At 48.5% G+C, this 27,030-nt stretch overlaps 1 protein-coding gene across 1 annotated transcript; it reads left to right on the top strand.

Moving 5' to 3' along the window:
• Nucleotides 1-954: 954 nt before the first annotated feature.
• On the top strand, nt 955-26,830 carry si:dkey-97m3.1 (fatty acyl-CoA reductase 1). The gene is made up of 11 exons (XM_058078169.1): nt 955-1,311; nt 6,631-6,882; nt 19,499-19,674; nt 19,863-20,042; nt 20,591-20,768; nt 21,625-21,669; nt 21,748-21,934; nt 22,630-22,801; nt 22,876-23,005; nt 23,121-23,248; nt 25,458-26,830. Exons 1-11 carry the CDS (start codon nt 1,303-1,305, stop codon nt 25,618-25,620), a joined length of 1,620 nt encoding a protein of 539 aa, XP_057934152.1. The 5' UTR covers nt 955-1,302; the 3' UTR covers nt 25,621-26,830.
• The last annotated feature ends 200 nt before the right edge of the window (nt 26,831-27,030 follow it).

The raw sequence follows: 27,030 nt of genomic DNA, 5'->3' as shown, positions 1-27,030 counted from the left end.
AATTAATAATAATAAATATAATTAATACATCAATAAATAAATAATAAATAAAAGTAAAATATAATTGAAAAACACACTGCCGGTGTTGGTTCTTGTAATGACAACGTTTGGCCACAAGAGGCACTGTTTCACGCCTTTTCTTTTGTAGTGACAACATTTATCCACAGGAGGGCGCATGTTTGCGGTCATTCGGTCTGTTGTATTTTTACTGCATGGCCACTGGAGGGCGGTGTTGATCGTCAGTATTTGATAGAGCTTTAAAGTGACTCAACCTCTTCCTTACACACTATATATTTGTTATTAATATTAATGACAGTCAATTTAATGTACTGTTATTGATTAAGTATTAGAATAAAACTTGAAATATTCATGTGGATAAGTGGGGAAACTATTGCCTCAATTGTGCCTGCAAGGACGCCCCTGAGGTCGCCACAGGTCACACAAACTTGTTTGAGAGTGGGAGCTCCTGATAATGGATGTGGATGGGAGGAATCAGTTTGGGGGTTACTTCATATGCAGACTGGCATCATGTGTGTTTGGGGGGGGGGGGGGGGGGTCATGCAGACATGACATTCCACCTCACAAGCACACCCGCCTGCACACAACTACACACACATACCTGGCATTCTCCAATACAGGCTGTCCAGCCTGTTGCACCACATGCTGCTAAGTAGTGTAAACGTCAGCAAACAAGGCATTGATTCAGGATTCGTTCAGCTAGAATGAATTTAAAATCGGAAGTAGTGATTTTGTTTGATTCAAATGTCCAAGTTTACTAAAACATGCCAGACTTGCATGAACTATCATTATTTACGACTGTAATAAAACTTCCAATTCCAGTTGACATAATTGAACAGCGATATAAAAAAGATTACGCTACGTTAATCGAATCCGGATTTGGCATAAAAGGGAATTGACCAGCGGGATTGGATTTATAGCACCACTTCCGGGAAACGACTCCCTCTGTGTCGGCCAAGAAAGTGTCGTTAACTTGGCACATTTCTCTCGGGAATTTGGCAGCAGAGCCCCCCACACGCACACACCCAGAGAAGCCGCGAGAAGGGGTGTGGTGACAGGCCGGACCCTCTCATCGCCTCCGGGGTCCCACAGGGAAGCCACGTTGCCGTCGAAGAAGAGGCGGTCAGCGGAGATTCTTTTTTTTTTTTTTTTCTCCTCCTCCTCCACGGTGGAAGCATCCGATCGGTCGGGGGCGGCCGGGTGGGAGGAGGCAGAGAGGAAGCAGCTGCCGCACCGCACTCCCTCTTTGACAGGCGCAGGAGGACGGAAGCAAGCTCGCCGCTCATGTCTACGGTAAGAGCCGTTTTATACCCACATTTGAACCGCAAACGTCCGCTTGTTGTGTCCCGTGTGAGCGTTGACTAGCGGTTGGGTTGAGCGGCTCCCTTCCGCGGGGAGCATCTTCGCTTTTTGTCGGGACTGCGCGGTTCGGACAGTGAAGTATCCATCCACGCACCCGGGGGCTTTATGCGAGGGACAGCCTACTTCATGTTCCGGTTGTTTTAGTTCGTGTTTAAACCACGGAGGTCGCTCAAGCTAAGGGGGCCGCGTGGAGCTCACCCGCAGCCGCCTCTGGTGGCAGGGAGGCGGGCGACGCGAGAGCCAGCGAGCCGGTTAGCTTGGAGCCGGTTAGCTAGCAGCAGTTAGCGCCGATGATACCGGAAGTGTTGCCTTCAAATGAAATTCTCTACTCGGGTTTTTGATTTGAAAATATGAATTCAATCAAACGTTGCAGTGAAACGGATCAAATTAGAGGCGAGTTTGTAGTCAAAAACGACCACCAAGTAGTAAGCAAGCTAGTAGCCATTTTCGGACGTTCTTTTTTCACAATTAATAAAAATGAAAAGTTTATAATTACGTGCTACATTCCCGTTCATGCTGTCGCAATACCAGAAGTGGCGTTCAGGTTCAAGTGAAAAATCCTGATTATTTTTCTCCAATATTGGAGAAAATATCTAAATCTGTCCTGTGTGTCAATCTAGCTAAGACGTTTTCATCCTGGGGGTGCTAAAAAAAAAAGCTACATTCAACCCTAATTGTGACAGTAGGATAGTGACGTCACTTCCGGGTACTTAAACGCACCAACTAGCTTGTGTGTCTTGTTGTGCCTTTGGGGTTAAAGTTTGAGGAATCCTGCAGAACTTCCCACACCAGTGCAGTTACCTTGAAGGGGTGGACTTGAGGGGCCTGACCCCCCCCCCCCCCCCCCCCCCCCCCCCCCCAATAAGACCGCATCCAAAACCAAAAACCAAAGGGGGACTAAAAGGGGGGGGCTCTGGTCTCATCTTCTCTTATGGAGACCACAGCTCCAGTCATGAAGGAGCACAAGTGGACACAATGTCCATTTCCACCGGTCACCTTGCACCGCCCCCCCATATCGCCCCCGCCCCCGCCCCCCCCATATGCTTTTAATAACCATGTGTGGCACGACTTTGAACCCTGGCAGAGAAGGGCGTGGCGTTAATAGCGTGTCACCTGCGAGGATTTACGGCTGTGGCGTCCCGATGGGACCAATGGCCTTCGTGCCCAACCCCCGCCCCCCTTACAGAGTCCTCCACGAGACAAGACCCCCACGTAAAGTCTTGGCTTCGTTTCCAGAGAGCTTCTTCGGTGCGTCGAGGAAAGTGAAGCACGGGAATACGACCGACCGACAGACAGACTGAAATCGGAGGCTTCGTTTCGAAAAAATCACGGGCGGGTGTCCGTTCCTCGCCAGGCGTAAGGGGACACCCGCTCGTGTCACCCGGGGTTGGGCGGTGTAATTACAGAAGCACTCTGCCGCCAGACATCATGTAAACACACAGACTGTCAACCCTAACTCTGTTAGCTAGTTAGCTAGCTAGCTAGCTAGCTGGCTAGTTAGCTAACTAGCATGTAATAGCTGTCAGTCCGTTTGCTATCAGGGACTTAGCACGCCTGACTACAGTGAACGTTTCTGCGTCTTTTGTTAGCTAGCGTCGGCTGCTGTTAGCATGCTGAGACGGCCATGTTGGACCGGCCACCGGTTCCATGCTGTTTTTCATCGTCCACTTGACTAAAAGCAAGCTAGCACCGCTCTAAATAACGTGTTTAAAGCGATTGCCCCCCCCCCCCCCTTTTTTTTTTTTGTGAGCGTCTGTAAAGCTCTCAGCCAGACCGCATCTGTTGAGCTCGGCCATGGCCTCCGCCGAGCGCCGCTGACCCGCTAATGGAGGGTTTGTGTGAGCGCCCAAAGGGCCGGGGGTGTGGAGGTGGGGGGCGGATGCCTTTTAAAGCGCTAGCAGCTCAAGCGTCTCTAAACGTGAATGACTTTGGCGTGCTGCTGTCAGGACGCATCCTAACCTGACCCGAGCGAGTCCTGGGAAAGTCCAGGCTAGCGGGCTTCATTTGGCATAACAGGAAGGGGCGGGGCCTCAGCGCCCCCCCCCCAGCAAGAATGAATGCATTCGTGAATATGTGAGCCACGACAATGATCGTTTCATTTACGTCTAATACATACCCCGCCCCCGTCCCTGGACACCCACCCCGTCACCGACCCCACCCTGACCCACGTGGGGCTCCCAAACAGCTGGACTGTCTGAAGCCGATCCAAAGGACTTGAACCGGAAAGATAGGATGAAGCTGGTGGATAAATCAAGCACACCCCTTTTTTTGTGCTCTGCAGTGCATAATTTCCTTCGAGGGGGGGCAAAGTCCCCAACCCCACCCTGACCCACGTGGGGCTCCCAAACAGCTGGACTGTCTGAAGCCGATCCTGAGGACTTGAACCGGAAAGATAGGATGAAGCTGGTGGATAAATCAAGCACACCCCTTTTTCGTGCTCTGCGGTGCATAATTTCCTTCGGGGGGGGCAAAGTCCCCAACCCCACCCTGACCCACGTGGGGCTCCCAAACAGCTGGACTGTCTGAAGCCGATCCTGAGGACTTGAACCGGAAAGATAGGATGAAGCTGGTGGATAAATCAAGCACACCCCTTTTTCATGCTCTGCAGTGTATAATTTCCTTCGGGGGGGGGCAAAGTCCCCAACCCCACCCTGACCCACGTGGGGCTCCCAAACAGCTGGACTGTCTGAAGCCGAACCAGAGGACTTGAACCGGAAAGATAGGATGAAGCTGGTGGATAAATCAAGCACACCCCTTTTTCATGCTCTGCAGTGTATAATTTCCTTCGGGGGGGGCAAAGTCCCCAACCCCACCCTGACCCACGTGGGGCTCCCAAACAGCTGGACTGTCTGAAGCCGATCCAGAGGACTTGAACCGGAAAGATAGGATGAAGCTGGTGGATAAATCAAGCACACCCCTTTTTCATGCTCTGCAGTGTATAATTTCCTACGGGGGCGGGGGGCAAAGTCCCTAACCCCACCCTGACCCACGTGGGGCTCCCAAACAGCTGGACTGTCTGAAGCCGATCCAGAGGACTTGAACCGGAAAGATAGGATGAAGCTGGTGGATAAATCAAGCACACCCCTTTTTTTGTGCTCTGCAGTGTGTAATTTCCTACGGGGGCGGGGGGGTCAAAACTAGCAACGCGGCCTTGTTTGGTCCCCCTCACAGGGGGGTTCGGCGTTTAGGCCGCCCTGCCGGGAATTTGCGGGGACGGGGATGGTGTGCAGAAAACGTGCTGATGTCAGGTCGGCCTCAGAGAAATGTAGCGGCGCCACCGCCGCCAAAAGTCTTCCCGTACGTTGGCGACGTGTCCCTGCTGCCACGGCGACCGCCAACCCGCCCGCGTGAAGTCACGTGAGCGGCGCTTTGTGCGGCGCAGCGACGACAGCGCAATAAAGTTGCGCTCGGTGGACTTTTATACGGACAGTAGTTTTCACGTGTTTAAACATTCACCTTATAAACCGCACTGGATCACTCATTATGTGCCCCGTCAACCCCCCCGTCCCCCCCCAGCATCCCATAGGACCTGGCCCCCGCCGCCGCTCCTCGTCCTATGAGTTGGCCCAAATAATTGCACACGCTCCATTACCGTGGCAAGCGGTCTCTTAATGAGGCTGCGTGGCGTGTCGTGTCGCATCTGGGTCACGGGGGACGCAGCTCGTGGGACAGACCCCCCGCAGGTGAGATATACGGGGGTGAGGGGCCGGCGACCCTCGGCGTGCTAAAACGGCTCGTAAAGCCCGAGTCAAACATTCAGTGACTCCAACGTGCGGTCTGTCAGCGGAGGATGGAATATGGCCGCTTCTTGGCGGGACCGGCAGCCCCGACTTGATGAAAGAAGCCATGTGACCCCCGAATGCTTATCAGGGGTCCCACAGCAGTGGGGTGGAAAAGCCCCCGATGTAGTCAGGCCTACTGGGAACACGCTGTCTGCAACATGATTGTCAATGTACTGGAAGAAGTACTTTGGGGGTACTTCATCTTCTTGTACTTCTGTCATGAAGAACAAATACCATGACATGACTACTAGTACATGACTACTACCAGGAATACCATGACATGACTACTACCAGGAATACCATGACATGACTACTAGTACATGACTACTACCAGGAAATACCGTGACCTGACTACTACCAGGAATACCATGACATGACTAGTACCAGGAAATACCATGATATGACTACTACCAGGAATACCATGACATGACTACTAGTACATGACTACTACCAGGAATACCATGACATGATTACTAGTACATGACTACTACCAGGAATACCATGACATGACTACTAGTACATGACTACTACCAGGAATACCATGATATGACTACTACCTGGAATACCATGACATGACTACTACCAGGAATACCATGACATGACTACTAGTACATGACTACTACCAGGAATACCATGATATGACTACTACCTGGAATACCATGACATGACTACTACCAGGAATACCATGACATGACTACTAGTACATGACTACTACCAGGAAATACCATGACATGACTACTAGTACATGACTACTACCAGGAAATACCATGACATGACTACTACCTGGAATACCATGACATGATTACTAGTACATGACTACTACCAGGAATACCATGACATGACTAGTACCAGGAAATACCATGACATGACTACTAGTACATGACTACTACCAGGAATACCATGATATGACTACTACCTGGAATACCATGACATAATTACTAGTTCATGACTACTACCAGGAATACCATGACATGACTACTACCAGGAATACCATGACATGACTACTACCAGGAATACCATGACATGACTACTACCAGGAATACCATGACATGACTACTACCAGGAATACCATGACATGACTACTACCAGGAATACCATGACATGACTACTACCAGGAATACCATGACATGACTACTACCAGGAATACCATGACATGACTACTAGTACATGAATACTACCAGGAATACCATGACATGACTACTACCAAGAATACCATGACATGACTAATAGTAGTAGTAGTAGTAGTAGTAGTAGTAGTAATACTCATTGGGACATTTAAAGGAAGATTGAATCTAGAAGACATGAGATGTTTTAGGACTGGTGGTCCTCCATCATGTTCTTCAGCTAGTTCATAGAACGTGTACATTCTTTAAGTATTTCTCCATATGTATACTTTATAACGCTTACTTGGAGTTTAAAATGAAGTTCTCACACTGAACTGCCCCCCCCCCCCTTTTTCCCCCCACAGGATCTACGTGAAGGCCGGGTCAAAGAAGCGGCGACCCGGCCGTCGGACCCCAGCGGCGGCGCCATGGCGTCCGTAGCGAAATACTACGCCGGCAAGAACGTTCTCATCACGGGGGCCACGGGCTTCATGGGCAAAGTCCTGGTGGAGAAGCTGCTGAGGTGCTGCCCGGAGGTCCGAGCGCTCTTCCTGCTGGTCAGACCCAAAGCCGGCCAGTCCATGCGGCAGAGGGTGGACGACATGATGAAGTGCAAGGTGAGCGGCCTTCCTCGTGCGCCCAGCGCCGTTCCAAAAATACCTGGGTGACTCGGCGGCCCCCCCACCCGAGGCCTGCTGAGGTCATGGAAAAGTTGAGTGGTGACGAGGCGCCTTCTCGGCACCTTTGGGGGCGCTGATGTCTGGAGGGGGAGGAGCCGGGCGGACGGCACGTTGTCATCAATATACTATATAGAATATTATATGTTTAATATGTCTAAAAGGTGAGGAATTACAATTTAAAAAATCTCAATTAAATACCAGGAATACCATGACATGACTACTAGTACATGACCACTACCAGGAATACCATGACATGACTACTAGTACATGACTACGACCAGGAATACCATGACATGACTACTAGTACATGACTACTACCAGGAATACCATGACATGACTACTAGTACATGACTACGACCAGGAATACCATGACATGACTACTAGTACATGACTACTACCAGGAATACCATGACATGACTACTAGTACATGACCACTACCAGGAATACCATGACATGACTACTAGTACATGACTACTACCAGGAATACCATGACATGACTACTAGTACATGACTACTACCAGGAATACCATGACATGACTACTAGTACATGACTACTACCAGGAATACCATGACATGACTACTAGTACATGACTACTACCAGGAATACCATGATATGACTACTAGTACATGACTACTACCAGGAAATACCATGACATGACTACTAGTACATGACTACCAGGAAATACAGTGATGTGACTACTAGTACATGACTACTACCAGGAAATACCATGACATGACTACTAGTACATGACTACTACCAGGAAATACCATGACATGACTACTAGTACATGACTACTACCAGGAATACCATGACATGACTACTAGTACATGACTACCAGGAAATACCATGACATGACTACTAGTACATGACTACTACCAGGAAATACAGTGATGTGACTACTAGTACATGACTACTACCAGGAATACCATGACATGACTACTAGTACATGGCTACTACCAGGAATACCATGACATGACTACTAGTACATGGCTACTACCAGGAATACCATGACATGACTACTACCAGGAATACCATGACATGACTACTACCAGGAATACCATCACATGACTACTACCAGGAATACCATCACATGACTACTAGTACATGACTACTACCAGGAAATACCATGACATGACTACTACCAGGAATACCATCACATGACTACTACCAGGAAATACCATGATATGACTACTACCTGGAATACCATGACATGATTACTAGTACATGTCTACTACCAGGAATACCATGACATGTCTACTACCAGGAATACCATGACATGACTACTACCAGGAATACCATGACATGACTACTAGTACATGACTACTACCAGGAAATACCATGACATGACTACTACCAGGAATACCATGACATGACTACTAGTACATGACTACTACCAGGAAATACCATGACATGACTACTACCAGGAAATACCATGACATGACTACTACCTGGAATACCATGACATGACTACTACCAGGAAATACCATGACATGACTACTACCTGGAATACCATGACATGATTACTAGTACATGTCTACTACCAGGAATACCATGACATGACTACTGGTACATGACTACTACCAGGAAATACCATGACATGACTACTACCAGGAAATACCATGACATGACTACTACCTGGAATACCATGACATGACTACTACCAGGAAATACCATGACATGACTACTACCTGGAATACCATGACATGATTACTAGTACATGTCTACTACCAGGAATACCATGACATGACTACTGGTACTACATGACTACTACCAGGAATACCATGACATGACTACTAGTACATGACTACTACCAGGAATACCATGACATGACTACTAGTACATGACTACTACCAGGAATACCATGACATGACTACTAGTACATGACTTGTTTTCTCATATAAAAAATATTTTTTAATTTTTCAGAATTTTTTCCTTTTTTTTTTTCCTTTTTTTAATGTTTTTTTTCTTCAACCCACAACAATACATTAGAATATATCACACCGGTGAGACATCAAAACATTGACAGCACATTGCATAGCATAAGCAGCTGTTGCCATGGCAACCGTCTGATTATTTCAAATTATTTTTAGAGAGACCCAGAGAGTCTGTTCCCGGCTGCCCTTGTCCCGTCCGGAAGAACGATTGCAAAGGCGACTCGGCAGGAGGGAGCTGATGTGGGAGGAGTGGGTGTGGCCAGCAAAGCATGACTCATCAGAAAAGGATGTCGGACATCTTAACATTGGCGGGACGCCGGCTGCGTACTGATGATGCTTTGCGGTGCGCTGGCGATGGCCTCAAACTGTCAGAGAATGAAAGTCGACCGCTTTCCAAGTTTCTCTCCTGCGGTTGTACCGCGTGTGTGCGTAGCTTTAAGGCTAATGGGGGGCGTGTCTATTGGAATGGATCATTGTCAGCACTCAGGGGCTTCGTTTTAGGATGTGTAGTGAAGCCTGCTGTCGGCCAGAGAAGGAAGTTCCTGCGCTTTTTCACGTTATCGTCGTCTGCTCTCCAAACAGGAAGTGATCTGTGGATTTTTCCAAATATTTCCGACGCTTGGCATTCCCGGTTCCGTTCTTAAAAAGTCCACCAACGGAGCGTCAGGTGCCAGATTCACGAGAAAGTAGCCTTTTCATCAAGCATCCCTACGTAGCACCTGTTGCTAGGTAACCGCCACAGATCCCGTCCCGCCGACCGTTCGATGGAGGCGGCGTCCGTCCATCCGTCCATACGTCCGTCCGGGTACACTGGGCCTCTATTTGCTTTGCGGAATGCCCTTTTTGCCCGCCTACTCGTGGAGTCTGCTTTCTCTAAACACTGCAAGCCCTGTGTTGGACGTTGGTGGAATTCCTCAGGAAGGGGGAGGAGCTTGTGCCGGTAAGGTAGGAGTGTGAATGGGGGGGGGTTAGGAGGTTATTGACTAGCGCTTTAGAGCAGAGCTGCTAAAAGCCTCACCAGATCATGACCACTACCAGGAATACCATGACATGACTACTAGTACATGACTACTACCAGGAATACCATGACATGACTACTAGTACATGACTACTACCAGGAATACCATGACATGACTACTAGTACATGACTACTACCAGGAATACCATGACATGACTACTAATACATGACTACTACCTGGAATACCGTGACATGACTACTAGTACATGACTACTACCAGGAATACCATGACATGACTACTAGTACATGACTACTACTAGGAATACCATGACATGACTACCAGTACATGACTACTACCAGGAATACCATGACATGACTACTAGTACATGACTATTACCAGGAATACCATGACATGACTACTAGTACATGACTACTACCAGGAATACCATGACATGTCTACTAGTACATGGCCATTACCAGGAATACCATGACATGACTACTAGTACATGACCATTACCAGGAATACCATGACATGACTACTAGTACATGACTACTACCAGGAATACCATGACATGACTACTAGTACATGACCATTACCAGGAATACCATGACATGACTACTAGTACATGACTACTACCAGGAATACCATGACATGAGTCGTAGTACATGACTACTACCAGGAATCCCATGACATGATGACTAGTACATGACTACTACCAGGAATACCAAGACATGACTACTAGTACATGACTACTACCAGGAATACCATGACATGACTACTACCAGGAATACCATGACATGACTACTAGTACATGACTACTACCAGGAATACCATGACATGACTATTACCAGGAATACCATGACATGACTATTACCAGGAATACCATTACATGACTGCGACCAGGAATACCATGACATGACGACTAGTACATGACTACTACCAGGAATAACATGACTACTACCAGGAATACCATGACATGACTACTAGTACATGACTACTACCAGGAATACCATGACATGACTACTACCAGGAGTACCATGACATGACTACTACCAGGAATACCATGACATGACTACTAGTACATGACTACTACCAGGAATACCATGACATGACTATTACCAGGAATACCATTACATGACTGCGACCAGGAATACCATGACAGGACTACTAGTACATGACTACTACCAGGAATACCATGACATGACTACTAGTACATGACTACTACCAGCAATGGTATCATGTCCCGCCCTCCCTTTGGTGAAGATCATGTATTCCTGAAGAGGTTTGCTCTCACTGAATAATGCATCCGTGTGACGAGAGCGTCTCACGCTCCGAGCTGCCGATGTAAAAGCTTCTGCTTTGCCAAACCATCCTTTCCGCTCCGACGCCACCGACGTTGCATTCAGGTGACGCTCGGTAGCAGGCAGCCGCCCCTCCCCAGACAGGCGGTCCGAGGGGAGCGCCGTGTAATTAGGTCGCAAATTATCTCGAGTTTATGGAATCTATTGGGACCCGGAATTTCAGACGCCATTGTTCCGGCTGTTTTTGCTGTTTCAGCTTCAACATGAGCTCACGGTGGAATGTTGGAAAAATACCACATTTTCCCACTTTATGTCCACTTGGGACGGATACTTTGGGTCGCTATGCACGCCAGATTGTTTAACATGACACACGAGACCATCCGAGGACAAACACAGACGGGAAGGGAAAACAGGACAAACGCCTTCCGTGTGCTCGTAACTTAAGACGTTATTGTTATTGTCCTGGTCATTGGGTTCTCGAGGCCTTGAATCTATCCTAGCTGGACTGTTCCCAAGACTTTTATCCGAGCCGGCTTCAGGATTGGATGGCTCTCGTCTAACAGAATAAATAAATAACCATAATGACGTTGGACTGGAAGAAGGCAAGTGAAGGTGGCAATGATGCCCCTAAACCTTGGGGGGAGTTTACCAACACCCCCAACAGCCTGCGTCCCTTGATCGTCTCTTCAAGTAGTCCCACCCTTCCATCCATCCAGCCATCCATCCATTCAACCATCCATCTATTCAACCATCCATCTATCCATCCATCCTTCCATTCAACCAACCATCCATTCAATCATCCATCCATCTATCCATCATCCATCCGTCCGTCTATCCATCCATCTATCCATCCATACTTCCATTCAACCATCCATCCATCTATCCATCTATCCATCTATCCATCCATCCATTCCACCATCCATCCGTCTATCCATCCATCCAGTTATCCATCTATCTATTCAACCATCCATCCATCTATCCATCCTTCCATCCATCCATTCAACCATCAATCATCCATCCATTCAACCAACCATCCATCTATTCATCATCCATCCGTCCGTCTATCCATCCATCCAGCTATCCATCCATCTATTCAACCATCCATCTATCCATCCTTCCATCCATCCATCTATCCATCCATTCATCCATCATCCATCCATCCATCTATTCAACCATCCATCTATCCATCCATCCTTCCATTCAACCATCCATCTATCCATCCATCCTTCCATTCATTCTTCCATCCATCTATCCATCCATCCATTCAACCATCCATCTATCCATCCATCCTTCCATTCATTCTTCCATCCATCCATCCATCCATCCATTCAACCATCCATCATCCATCCATTCAACCAACCATCCATCCATCTATCCATTCATCTATCCATCCATCTATTCAACCATCCATCCATCCATCCATCCATTCATATATCATCTGTATGTACATGATGGACAGTGATTCTATTTCCACCATGCTCCGAGAGCCACTCGGGGTCCGATGAGGCGGGGGTCAGGGGAGTATGTACTGGTGCGTGTGGTTGCACGGTGGCGGCGGTTGGGGGGAGCGGGGGCTGGTGGCCGTCACCCCCGCCGCCGCCATGTGAGTTGTCGGGCGAGTGAAGCGGCGTGGAAGTGGCCGACTGGCTGAGCTGGTAATCCTGGTAATGCTGGTGGTGGAGCAGGTGGGCGGGCGCGTGGCTGAGGAAGGCCTCCATGCGGATGACCGGGCGTCCAAAGTGAAAGGAAAGGCTGCGTTGTCTCGGGTTGCCATGCTGAAACCGAAGCCTCTTGAGGTGTCTAGTGTCTGTGAAAGTCCAACCGGCGGACACTTGAAGGCCTCTTAGTGAGATTTATTGCTCTCGTACTGATAAAAAGAAAAAAACGATGTCCTGTACATAGAAAGGACAAATGTTGCTCCCCAAGAAACGTCTCCAAGCATGACCTTGACGCTGCGGAGAGCAACACTGGGACTGTTGTTGTTATCCAGGACCGGTGACTGGCACCGCAGAGCCCACTCACAGTCCCACAGTGTCCTCCTCGGCCCCACAAAGAGCGCCGTTGAAGCCGACCCCAACGACCCCTGTACCACGCGTCATTATCTCTGCGTTGCTGCTTGTCTTCGTCTTGACGTTCCGGCTTGGGGGGCGGGGGGCACCCGGAAGCTTTGAGACAACTTGCAGAAGCTGATAAGCCACAAGCGCTCAAGATTAGCATTTTTGTTTTCCTTTTAGCATCAGTAGACAAGTGGTCAATGACTTATTGGTTCTAAGTCCCGCCCCATGCCCCTGCCAATCTTGCTCTAGTTTTTTTTAACCCATGTGTTTGCTACTCGCCGAAAGAGGCGCACCAAATTCCCTGGTGATTTGGGTCAACATGCTAAAGTTAGCTTGTTTGTTTTGTTGAGCTATGAGAGACTACTACCAGGAATACCATGACATGACGACTAGTACATGACTACTACCAAGAATAACATGACTACTACCAGGAATACCATGACATGACTATTACCAGGAATACCATGACATGACTATTACCAGGAATACCATTACATGACTGCGACCAGGAATACCATGACATGACGACTAGTACATGACTACTACCAGGAATAACATGACTACTACCAGGAATACCATGACATGACTACTAGTACATGACTACTACCAGGAATACCATGACATGACTATTGGTCCTAAGTCCCGCCCCATGCCCCTGCCAATCTTGCTCTAGTTTTTTTTAACCCATGTGTTTGCTACTCGCCGAAAGAGGCGCACCAAATTCCCTTGTGATTTGGATCAACATGCTAAAGTTAGCTTGTTTGTTTTGTTGAGCTATGTGAGTCCCACCTGTGGTGTTTAATGACCTGGTCATCGTCTGGTGTTTTCTTCGAAAAGTAACACATGTTACACAGTCAGGGTGCATGCCTTCACACCTATTCACCTTTTGGTGTTCACGTAACGATGCTCCCAGGGGTTTCCCACCAAGGCTGGGGAATCGATCCTGTGAAGGGATTCTCGAGTGGGCTAGAAATTCCGCTCCAGTCGGGCTACTTTTATGTCAACCAATCAACAATTTTCATGAACGTCAGTGGTTACGGCATGTTTGTATTAAAATGACAGTGGGCCTATGACGGATCCCAGGGGTGTCCCACCAAGGCTGGGGAATCAATCCCGTGAAGGGATTCTCGAGTGGGCTAGAAATTCCGCTACAGTCGGGCTACTTTTATGTCAACCAATCAACAATTTTCATGAACGTCAGTGGTTACGGCATGTTTGTATTAAAATGACAGTGGGCCCATGACGGATCCCAGGGGTTGCCCACCAAGGCTGGGGAATCGATCCCGTGAAGGGATTCTAGAGTGGGCTAGAAATTCCGCTCAAATCGCGCTACTTTTGTCAGCCAATCAATAATTTTCATGAATGTCAGCGGTTGGCACCTGTTACGGCATGTTTGTATTAAAATGACAGTGGGCCCATGACGGATCCCAGGGGTTTCCCACCAAGGCTGGGGAATCGATCCCATGTAGGGATTCTAGAGTGGGCTAGAAATTCTGCTCCAATTTATGTCAACCAATCAACAATTTTCATGAATGTCAGCGGTTGGCACCTGTTACGGCATGTTTGTATTAAAATGACAGTGGGCCTATGACGGATCCCAGGGGTTTCCCACCAAGGCTGGGGAATCGATCCCGTGAAGGGATTCTAGATTGGGCTAGAAATTCCGCTCCAGTCGGGCTACTTTTATGTCAGCCAATCAACAATTTTTATGAATGTCTGCGGTTGGCACCTGTTATGGCATGTTTGTATTAAAATGACAGTGGGCCTATGACGGATCCCAGGGGTTTCCCACCAAGGCTGGGGAATCGATCCCGTGAAGGGATTCTAGAGTGGGCTAGAAATTCTGCTCCAATTTATGTCAACCAATCAACAATTTTCATGAATGTCAGCGGTTGGCACCTGTTACGGCATGTTTGTATTAAAATGACAGTGGGCCTATGACGGATCCCAGGGGTTTCCCACCAAGGCTGGGGAATCGATCCCGTGAAGGGATTCTAGATTGGGCTAGAAATTCCGCTCAAATCGGGCTACTTTTGTCAGCCAATCAACAATTTTCATGAATGTCAGTGGTTACGGCATGTTTGTATTAAAATGACAGTGGGCCTATGACGGATCCCAGGGGTTTCCCAAAAATGCCTTTTTTTTGGGGATTGTTGGGGAATTATAGACTAAAACAGAAATTGTGCTCCAATCCGGCTTTGGTACGGTGGTTTCCGTGTGCGAGTGTGTGGTCGTGTCATCCCAAAGGGAATTGTGGGTAATGCGATGTTGACATTATTAACAGGAAGTGACACACGCTGCAGAGAATCAAGCATACTACTTTTTGGGAACATTTCATTGCTTCACACGACACCTCCCCGGATCACCGGCCGGCCGGCCCGCGTCGGCGCCAGCTGCTGGCTCACTGTTTGCATTACATAACACTTAGCTGCCTCGTACCGCCACGCCACGCCCCCCCTCCCTCCACCCTGCACCCCCATCTGGTTTCCAGGCGATGGCCTTACTACCGCGCACACATTTGGGGAAGGGCGGCATCACAGAAGCGGAGAAGAGGAGATGTACGCAAACGGCGAGCACGAAAGCAAACAGCTGTCCGAGTCGGCATCTGTCCCCCTTCAGCACTTAGCGGGACAGCTGACACGCACACACACACACACACACGGAGCGGGAACGTCGTAATGCCGCAGCTGCACCGAGCAAAGCAGCGGGGGGGAAAACATCCGACTGGTGCTCTATCTTCCTCGTTGCCCTCGGCAACCCGTTCTGCTCGCTTGGCCGACAAAAGAATACGACTCTTATCGGGCCGGGAGCGTTGTGTGTGTGTGTGTGCGAGCCGAGTTCACTTAATCCCTCCCTGCATGTCGGAATGTCAGCCGTCCGCTGAGCCAACACAGGCGTAAACAGGTGCAGTCGCACCGGAGGGAGGAAAGTGGGACTGCTGCACCAAGCAGATGGGAACTGCTGAGAAAAGCACAAATGAATACGAGTGTGGGAAAAAAAAATGGCGTCTGCAACTCGGAGTGACGTGGTTAAGTGTAAGAGAAATGGAGGCTAACTCCTGGATGTGCTGCATTCACAGTCATCGGGGAAGAACGCCGCTCACGGACATCCGCCGTATACCCGAGATTCGGGGTTGAACAAAACACCGACAAGAGACTTGAGGGCATTTTCACGAGTTGAAGGGAAAAATGGAACGGAGAGGCAGTTGAGGCTCAGAGCTAAACTTTTGGCGTGAAGCTGCATAAATGAATACATTAAAAATACACATGGAATCTGATGGGTAGCCAAGGTTAGCTTAGAGGTGGGCATTTGTGTCCATGTTTAAATGGATCAGAATGGCAGTCGAGGCTCAGAGCTAAACTTTCGGCGTGAAGCTGCATAAATGAATACATTGAAAATACACATGGAATCTGATGGGTAGCCAAGGTTAGCTTAGAGGTGGGCATTTGTGTCCATGTTTAAATGGATCAGAATGGCAGTCGAGGCTCAGAGCTAAACTTTTGGCATGAAGCTGCATAAATGAATACATTAAAAATACACATGGAATCTGATGGGTAGCCTAAGGTTAGCTTAGAGGAGGGCATTTGTGGATATGTACAGCAAGGTTCTCTGTGTTTAAATGGATCAGAATGGCAGTCGAGGCTCAGAGCTAAACTTTTGGCGTGAAGCTGCATAAATGAATACATTAAAAAATACACATGGAATCTGATGGTTAGCTTAGAGTTGGGCATTTGTGGATATTTACAGCAAGGTTCTCCGTGTTTAAATGGATCAGAATGGCAGTCGAGGCTCAGAGCTAAACTTTTGGCACGAAGCTGCATAAACGAATACATTGAAAATACACATGGAATCTGATGGGTAGCCCAAGGTTAGCTTAGAGGTGGGCATTTGTGGATATTTACAGCAAGGTTCTCCGTGTTTATATGGATCAAAATGGCAATGGAGGCTCAGAGCTCAACTTTTGGCACGAAGCTGCATAAATGAATACATTGAAAATACACATGGAATCTGATGGTTAGCCCAAGGTTAGCTTAGAGGTGGGCATTTGTGGATATTTTCCAGCAAGGTTCTCGTGTTTAAATGGGCCAGAATGGCAGTGGAGGCTCAGAGCTAAACCTTTTGGCATGAAAGTGGAACTGAATTAAATGAAATAGTCTTTCCTGTAGAGAACTACTCGTGTATTGACATGAATTGTGATGGTTAGTAGACAAATTAGCTCATTTTGCCAGCCTTGGGAACCTCGCTCCATTCATGTTTAGAGTGTTTTTCTGTAGTATCTTTTCACAGCAGCCCGTTTAGGCATGCCACTGTTGACAGCTGAGGCTCAGATTTATCTAAACAGGCTGGGGGCGAGCATTTGAGGACATTTCCAACACTGCGCTGTGTATCTACACGTCGTACATGAAGGAAGACATGGATCAGAAAGGCAGCGGAGGCTCAGAGCTAAATTTGTTGACTTAAACTAGAACAGAGCAGTTTGAAAAACTGAAATCCTTGTTGAGAAATCGCAACATATCGGTCCAAAGTTGTAGGGGTCGAAATGAGCTAATTTTGCCTGCCTGGGGAACCTCACTCCATTCACGTATCGCATTGACAGTATTTCCTTTCTACCGCAGCCCATTTAGGCAGGGCGCTGAGGGTTGATCTAAACTGACTAGAGGCGGGCATTCGAGGACATTTCCAACACTGCGCTGCTTGTTTACACATCATTACATGAAGTAAGACATGGATCAGAAAGGCAGCGGAGGCTCAGAGCTAATTTTGTTGACCGAAGCTAGAACAGAGCAATTAGAAAAATTGAAATCCTTCCTGTTGAGAAATCGCAACATATAGGTCCAAAGTTGTAGGGGTCGAGATGAGCTAATTTTGCCAGCCTGGGGAACCTCACTCCATTCACGTATCGCATTGTACCGCAGCCTATTTTGGCAGGCCACTGAGAGTTGATCTAAACCGGCTAGAGGCGGGCATTTGAGGACATTTCCAACACTGCGCTGCGTATTTACACATCATTACATGAAGGAAGACATGGATCAGAAAGGCAGCGGAGGCTCAGAGCTAATTTTGTTGACCGAAGCTAGAACAGAGCAATTAGAAAAATTGAAGTCCTTCCTGTTGAGAAATCGCAACATATAGGTCCAAAGTTGTAGGGGTCGAGATGAGCTAATTTTGCCAGCCTGGGGAACCTCACTCCATTCACGTATCACATTGACAGTATTTCCTTTCTACTGATCTAAACTGATCTAAACTGACTAGAGGCGGGCATTCGAGAACATTTCCAACACTGCGCTGCTTATTTACACATCATTGAAGGAACATGAAGGAAGACATGGATCAGAAAGGCAGCGGAGGCTCAGAGCTAATTTTGTTGACTTAAACAAGAAAAGAGCAATTTGAAAAACTTAAGTCCTTCTTGTTGAGAAATCCCAACATATAGGTCCAAAGTTGTAGGGGTCGAGATGAGCTAATTTTGCCAGCCTGGGGAACCTCGCTCCATTCACGTATCGCATTGTACCGCAGCCTATTTTGGCAGGCCACTGAGAGTTGATCTAAACCGGCTAGAGGCGGGCATTTGAGGACATTTCCAACACTGCGCTGCGTATTTACACATCATTACATGAAGGAAGACATGGATCAGAAAGGCAGCGGAGGCTCAGAGCTAATTTTGTTGACCGAAGCTAGAACAGAGCAATTAGAAAAAATTGAAATCCTTCCTGGTGAGAAATCGCAACATATCGGTCCAAAGTTGTAGGGGTCGAGATGAGCTAATTTTGCCAGCCTGGGGAACCTCACTCCATTCACGTATCACATTGACAGTATTTCCTTTCTACTGATCTAAACTGACTAGAGGCGGGCATTCGAGGACATTTCCAACACTGCGCTGCTTATTTACACATCATTGAAGGAACATGAAGGAAGACATGGATCAGAAAGGCAGCGGAGGCTCAGAGCTAATTTTGTTGACTTAAACTAGAACAGAGCAATTTGAAAAACGTAAGTCCTTCTTGTTGAGAAATCCCAACATATCGGTCCAAAGTTGTAGGGGTCGAGATGAGCTAATTTTGCCAGCCTGGGGAACCTCGCTCCATTCGCGTATCACATTGTACCGCAGCCCATTTAGGCAGGCCAATGAGAGTTTATCTAAACCGGCTAGAGGCGGTCATTTGAGGACATTTCCAGCAATGCGTTCTGCGTATAAACGTCATATATGAAGGAAAAATTGGACGAGTGTGGCGGTTCAGAGATAAGGTCAGGTTAGTATGCTAATTCCTCCTTACTTTCATTTTTTTTTTTTTTTTAACAGCTGTTTGACCGCGTGCGAGAGGACGACCCAGACTTCCACCAGAAGATCGTGCCCGTCAGCAGCGAGCTGACGCAGCCCGGCCTCGCCATCAGCGAGGAGGACGCCGCCAAGCTCGCCGACTGCATCAACATCGTCTTCCACTGCGCCGCCACCATCCGCTTCGACGAGCCGCTCAAGTGAGGAACACCGCTGTGGACTTTTTAACGTGTTTTTTTTTTTTTGTGTGTGTCATTTGCGGAAGTTGGTGCGTGAACACATGAGGAAGTAGCAAACAATGAAAGTTTCCGGTTTTCTTCACCGGCGACAGTAGCGCCGAGAAGGAAGTGGTTTGGAGTAGAAAGTGACGACCGTGCCTTGCTTCCAGGCACGCCCTGCAGCTCAACGTGATCGCCACCCAGCAGCTCCTCGGCCTGGCTCAGCGCATGCGCCACCTGGAGGCCTTCATCCACATCTCCACCGCCTATGCAAACTGCAACCGCAAGCACATCGACGAGGTCATCTACCCGCCGCCCGTCGAGCCCCGGAAGCTCATTGAGTCCCTCGAGTGAGTGAACGGGGACGAACATCACGAAAATTATGACATCATACCGATATATCCGACATAAAAAACAGATCTGATTACAAATATTTTTTTAATGCTACAATGAGGCGATATAATGTCCAGGTGAGCAAATCAAGTGCTCCTTTTTTTTTTTTATCCTGCCTGTGATGTCACTGTCACTTTCAAACATTCCGAGGAAGACATTTTGCAAGTTAGTCGTACCAAATGCTCCATTAGGAGAGGAAAAGAGCACACCCGAAAAGTGCAAATGGTTTTGTCCGAAACCTCCATGGCGTCAGAGGGGCTGCTCCGAGAGTGTGCCCGAATACAGTGCACCATTTTGGGACACAGGAGGTGGCTGCTCGCCTCTACTCTGGTTCTCCTGATACTAGTGATGTCATCATATTTTTATAACAATACAGTTACATCGAAATTCGAAAAGTAGATCTCGTTATGAGTAGAAAGAAATCTCGTTTTCGGGACCATGTCGGTGGTTGGGATCTGTGAAATATCGTAACTGTGTTAATATCCCGTCCCTTCCTGCACCTCAGGTGGATGGACGACGGCATCGTGCGCGACATCACGCCGCGGCTCATCGGCGACCGGCCCAACACGTACACGTACACCAAAGCCCTGGCGGAGTACGTGGTGCAGCAGGAGCAGGACAAGCTCAACATCGGCATCATCCGCCCCTCCATCGTGGGCGCCAGCTGGCAGGAGCCCTTCCCGGTGAGTCCACCTCGCCACCCGTGGGCGGATATCGATAGCGTTTTTTTATTTATTTTTAAGTGGCGTAGAGGCTAACGACCACTTCCTGTTGTTGCGGCCAAATGTTAATTAAGCACAGTCATTTCATTGATGACATTTTTTTCCTTGGGGTTGAGCAGTATCGAGACACAAAGGGGCTAAGTACACAGCCCTGAGGGACGCCTCCATTCACCAGACAGGGTGGATATCGATAGCGGTTTTTATCCTAAGTGGCGTAGAGGATCAGGGATTGAATTGGTCGGAAAAGGGAAGTGAGTTTTAGAGACGCCGACCAATTAAATGTCACGGCGGGAAAGTTCGCCGGAAGGCCAGCGGACGGGTGGCGAGGAGGACTCGGATGCTAACGGCCCAGCGCCTGCGGCTTTAAATTGCTTTCATCATCCATCGCCGTCTGGCGGAGTTCGTCTTGTGGGCGGGGTTACGCCGGCGGGGACCTTGGGTGAGAGTGGCGCTTCGTAGCATACCCGTCTAGTCGACTGCGTGCTTTTAACGGCAAAACATCAGCCGTGAACTTTTTTTTGGCATGACCGACCCGGGCGACCTCGAACACAGCATCGCGCGATCCACCTTTTCAATAATGGGCGTCCCCGTTGGGGGGTGTGGCCTCTTCTCCCCCCCAGCTTTTCCGCCTTGTCGTTCTCACCGGACTCGGCACGCTTGCTGCTGTGTCTGGGAGTCATCCATTTTTAATGGCGTCTAATTGACAATCACCGCTACTACAATGGCTACCGCCCGCAGGAAGTAACCTGATCCACGCACACGCACGCATATGTGCTCGTGTGGGCATGCCTTTTTTTTTGACCTGTTCTTTCTGCAGGGCTGGATTGACAACTTCAACGGACCAAGCGGAGTCTTTATTGCTGTAAGTCGGACTCACGCACACGCACGCACGCACACACGCACACGCACAATTTGACATCCTGTTGTGAAACGGTGACAGGCCGGCAAAGGGATCCTCCGCACCATGCGGGCCAACAACGACGCGGTGGCCGACCTGATCCCGGTGGACGTGGTCATCAACCTGACGCTGGCGGCGGGCTGGTACACGGCCGTGCACAGGCCCAAAACGGCGCTGGTGTACAACTGCACCACCGGCGGCATCAACCCGTTCCACTGGGGCGAGATCGGTACGTACGCGGGCGGCCGGGATGCTGGGATGCCGTCGTTTTCCTGTTTCCTGTCAGATTAGCGCGTGCGTGGAAATTGCTACCAGATGGCTTTCTGCGGGGCGGGATTAGGCCTCATCATCATCATCATCATCATCGTCGTCGCTGTTACGAAAGACAACCCCCCGCCCCCCCTCCCCCAAACGTGTTCCAAAGTGACTGTCCATCCCCGCCATCTTTATCTTTTCTTTCCTTTAAACGTCTTGGAGGGCCTCCAGCCTGCTGTCGCATCGCATCTGGTCATCTCTGCCCCCCCATCCCCCCCCGACCCCCCCTCCGCAACCGCCACAGACATCTGTTGCCATGGTAACAGAGGCCCCGTGTTGCGTGCTGTGTGTGTGTGAGTGATGTAATGTCAGCAGTCACGTGGCACCCCTCTTTCTGTATAACGGGGGCGGGCGGAGGGGGGGCCCGGCGGCGGCGGCGGCGGCGGCCCTCGTTATTCCCACGGAAGTTTGGCGCAAGGCGCCGTGTGTTAGCCTCCTGGCTATAAACGTCACGCCGACAAAATCAGCCGCCATTTTTAATCAAAGACAAAGGACGTCCGATGGCGGTCCACTTCAGCAATCGAATGAACGCCGTTTATCGGTGAATTTGTCGGGCGTCGCTATTACGTAATGAACGACCGGGCGTGTGATTTTTGTGCGTGTGCGCAGAGCACCACGTGATGTCGTCCTTCAAGAGGAACCCTCTGGATCAGGCCTTCCGCAGGCCCAACGCCAACATCACGTCCAACTATCTCATCAACCAGTACTGGATCCTGGTCAGCCACAAGTTCCCCGCCCTCATCTACGACCTGGTCCTGCGTCTCTCCGGACAGAAGCCGCAGTAAGACCGCGACGCGGCGAATTGTCGCGGCGGAACGAGCGAAGGTCCTGACCTCTGTTCTCTCCCATCTCCAGGATGATGCGCATCTTCAACCGTCTGCACAAAGCCATCAGCCTGCTGGAGTACTTCAGCAGCCAAGACTGGGAGTGGAACTCCGACAACATGAGCATGCTGATGGCTCACCTCAGCCCGGAGGACCGCAAGGTCCGGCTCTTTTTCTCACAAATATGCACCGTTACCAGCTGTTGGTTACCTTTTTTTTTTTTTTTTAAACAAAACATCTCTAAAAAGTCCTCAAGCGTGCGTGTCTTTCTCGCAGACGTTCAACTTTGACGTGCGCCAGCTCAACTGGCCCGAGTACATCGAGAACTACTGCATCGGCACCAAGAAGTACGTCCTGAACGAGGACATGTCCGACATTCCCGCCGCCAGACAACACCTGAGGAAGTAAGTTGACGTAAAGCAGGGGGGTGCTCATTAAGTCGATCGCGATCTACCGGTCGATCGCGGAGGTGGTACTGGTCGATCGCTGGTCGATCGCGGCGTGACATTAAAAAAATATCCCAGCATCAATGCCGTCACTTGATTGACATACAGGGCAGCCATTCAGATGACAACTGAATGTTGCCCTTCGGGCGACCAATCAAATCAAACGACGTCTCTAAGTGCAGCAGAACTTACGATGTCAGCCTATCATCCATCCCCGTTACTTGATTGACATACAGGACAACCAATCAGATGACAACTGAATTTTGACCTTTAGGTCACCGCTCATGCGTAAACAACGATGCAAAGTGCTAAGCTAGTCGGCGAATTGCGTCAGATTTTAAATCCCTCGCTAAAGTTTATGGTCACTAAAATGAGTGAAGGAGCTGGACCAAGTAAAAAGGCAAAAACTGGACCAAGTAAAAAGGCAAAAAACATATCACTTCCATACGGATATGGAATATTATACGGATATTATGATACGGATATTATCCATGACTGATAAACATTTGGAAGTGTGCTTGAGGCTGGCTATCAGCAGCTACTGTCCGGACTATGCATCCCTGGCTGGTTCAATTCAGTGCAAGTCATCAAAGTAAACTCAGGTAATTACAAAAAATGTTAATAGTTAATTATGTGTGTTTTGCAATATTGGCTCATTTGGTTATATAAGGTACATCAACATACATTGTACGTACAAATAATCCTCAATACATTTGAAAATAAATAGATGTTTTGCATTTTTGTAGTGGGTAGATCATTTTGACTCGGTCATTTTAAAAGTATGAGCACCCCTGACGTAAAGCAAGGAAAATAACATGACCTGACTCAACTGCGCCCTCTGCTGGCCGCCGCCAAGTAGTCAACTCTATGATGCTTCCATTGTCTCAATGTGGCGTTACCGTGACGACTAACAACAAAACAAATGCTATTGATCCAACTGCTTATGTTCACAATCATTTTGTAATAGTCGCAGAGCTAATTAAATATCATATCATTTAAAATATCATATATAAAAATAATATGATTAGAAATGATCATTTAAGGCTGCGCGGCGGTCGTGTGGTTAGCGCCGGGTTCGATTCCACCCTCAACCATCTCTGTGTGGAGTTTGCATGTTCTCCCCGTGCATGCGTGGGTTTTCTCCGGGTACTCCGGTTTCCTCCCACATTCCGAAAACATGCTAGGTTAATTAGCCACTCCAAATTGTCCATAGGTATGAATGTGAGTGTGAATGGTTGTTTGTCTATATGTGCCCTGTGATTGGCTGGACCCCGCCTCTCGCCCAAAAGACAGCTGGGATAGGCTCCAGCACCCCCTGCGACCCTCGTGAGGATAAGCGGTAGAAAATGGATGGATGCTCATACTTGGCTGCACGGCGGTCAAATGGTTAGCACGCAGACCTCACAGCTCGGAGACTCAGGTTCGATTCCACCCTCAACCATCTTTGAGTGGAGTTTGCATGTTCTCCCCGTGCATGCGTGGGTTTTCTCCGGGTACTCCGGTTTCCTCCCACATTCCGAAAACATGCTAGGTTAATTAGCCACTCCAAATTGTCCATAGGTATGAATGTGAGTGTGAATGGTTGTTTGTCTATATGTGCCCTGTGATTGGCTGGACCCCGCCTCTCGCCCGAAGACACCTGGGATAGGCTCCAGCACCCTTGTGAGGATAAGCGGTAGAAAATGGATGGATGCTCATACTTGGCTGCACGGCGGTCAAATGGTTAGCACGCAGACCTCACAGCTCGGAGACTCGGGTTCGATTCCACCCTCAACCATCTTTGAGTGGAGTTCGCATGTTCTCCCCGTGCATGCATGGGTTTTCTCCGGGTACTCCGGTTTCCTCCCACATTCCGAAAACATGCTAGGTTAATTAGCGACTCCAAATTGTCCATAGGTATGAATGTGAGTGTGAATGGTTGTTTGTCTATATGTGCCCTGTGATTGGCTGGCCGGCCACCAGTCCAGGGTGTACCCCGCCTCTCGCCCGAAAAGCGGTAGAAAATGAATGAATTAATTAATATATTGATGAGAAACATTTCTCACGATAATCACTATAAAGCTGACCTTTAACGACCTCTAAACGAGTCCTGAAATTTTGAAACTTATAGAATTTTTTACAGAATTTTGTATTTACATTTTGATCTTCGTTCTTGCGGCGGGTGCAGGCTGAGGAACATCCGCTACACCTTCAACACCCTGCTGGTGGTCTTCATCTGGAGGGTCTTCATCGCCCGCTCCCAGATGGCCCGGAACATCTGGTACTTTGTGGTCAGCCTGTGCTTCAAGTTCCTGTCCTACTTCCGCGCGTCCAGCACCTTGACCAACTGAGGAGTCTTTCTTCCTGCTCGCCGGACTCTCGGGCGGGGCGGGGCGGGGCCGAGCCAGCGTGGACCAGCGAGGACGACACGGGTGCAGAACGCCAGAACTTGTCCACACACACACACACACAAGACACACACACTCGAAAGTTATCCATTGGATACGTTGTTCCCCTCTCTTAATATATGCAACAATTCCTGGCGTCGTCATGGTTACTGCATACTTGCCTTCTGCTTCTTTTACTTGAAACGCGTTAACGGAGGACTTTTTTTTTTTTTTTTAAATGAAACCAGAGGATAGCCAAGTCGTCTTTGAGGCGATTCGGATATCCGCACGTCTTGTACTCGTACTTGTACCTACTGCCTTTTCCAAGATGGAAGCATCGTTTGTCTGGAGGCCAGCCCCCCCCCCTCCCTCCCTGACCGTCTTTTTCCCCGTTAGCGACTCTGTACAGCGATTTGTACTGACACTGCGTTTACTACTTTTTCATCTTTGTACTCGACCCGGAGCTCCATGCGCTGCGACTCAAGGTTGCGTTGGAAGGAGAAGGAAAAAAAACAAAAAGCGCGGGGTTTATTTGCGTCGACAGCCGAGCGAGGCTAACGACCACTTCCTGTTGTTTACGGCCAAATGTTAATTAAGCACAGTCATTTCATTGATGCCATTTTTTTTTTTTTCCTCAAGGCAAGCGGCTTGGGGTTTTGAGCAGTATCGAGACGCAAAGGGGCTAAGTACACAGCCCTGTGGGACGCCTCCATTCACCAAACAGGACCTGCGTCTTTTTTAGTTTGTTCTTACATATTCTATTCCTGATTTGGAAGATGTGTAAATAGTTTATGGTTCTTCGAAACCACCAAAAAAAAGGGAGCGTAGGAAAGCGACGGCGTCGAACGTAACGTGACAAAGTAGCGTTCTTCGGCAACACAGCCACGAGCCGCTGAGAGGGAAAAAGGGATGAAATGTTTATGCAAAGTTTATTTTTTACCAGCCAAAAAAAACAAAAAAAAGTGTTTGATCCCGAGCTTGTCGCGGTGTGGTCACGCGGGACGAGCGCCGACGCCGCAAACACGATCAAGGACTTCATCTCATTCCATCTGACGTTTGAGCGTGTCTGCTCCGCCGTGCTTCATTCAAGTGTGAAATAAACCAAACCAGAGCGACAACCTACCACGTCCATGCCGCTTTTTTTTTTTTTTTTTTTTTTTTTGCCGTGGGTGGCCACTACATTAGGAACATCTGCCATCTCGGGGAGCTACAACTACAAACACAAACTCCATCCTGATTCATTTATCCCAAACGTACCCTGAGACAGTTTACGTCATAGGGAAAATTGATTGGATTATTTATAGACGTGTTTATTGGATGTGCTAAGCAGAAGTAATCAAGAAAGGTTGATTTATAAACTTAATTTTTGCAATA

This window comes from Doryrhamphus excisus, chromosome 7 (genome assembly GCF_030265055.1).
Source record: "Doryrhamphus excisus isolate RoL2022-K1 chromosome 7, RoL_Dexc_1.0, whole genome shotgun sequence".
Classification (NCBI taxonomy): Eukaryota; Metazoa; Chordata; class Actinopteri; order Syngnathiformes; family Syngnathidae; genus Doryrhamphus; species Doryrhamphus excisus.
Note: the sequence above shows the minus strand (reverse complement) of the source record. Positions and strands in the feature narration are given on the sequence as shown.

Coding starts and splice junctions, on each gene's coding strand:
- si:dkey-97m3.1 (XM_058078169.1), top strand. Junction 21,935..22,629: donor GTTCCACTGGGGCGAGATCG/GTACGTACGCGG, acceptor GCGTGTGCGCAG/AGCACCACGTGATGTCGTCC. Junction 23,006..23,120: donor TCAGCCCGGAGGACCGCAAG/GTCCGGCTCTTT, acceptor TCTTTCTCGCAG/ACGTTCAACTTTGACGTGCG.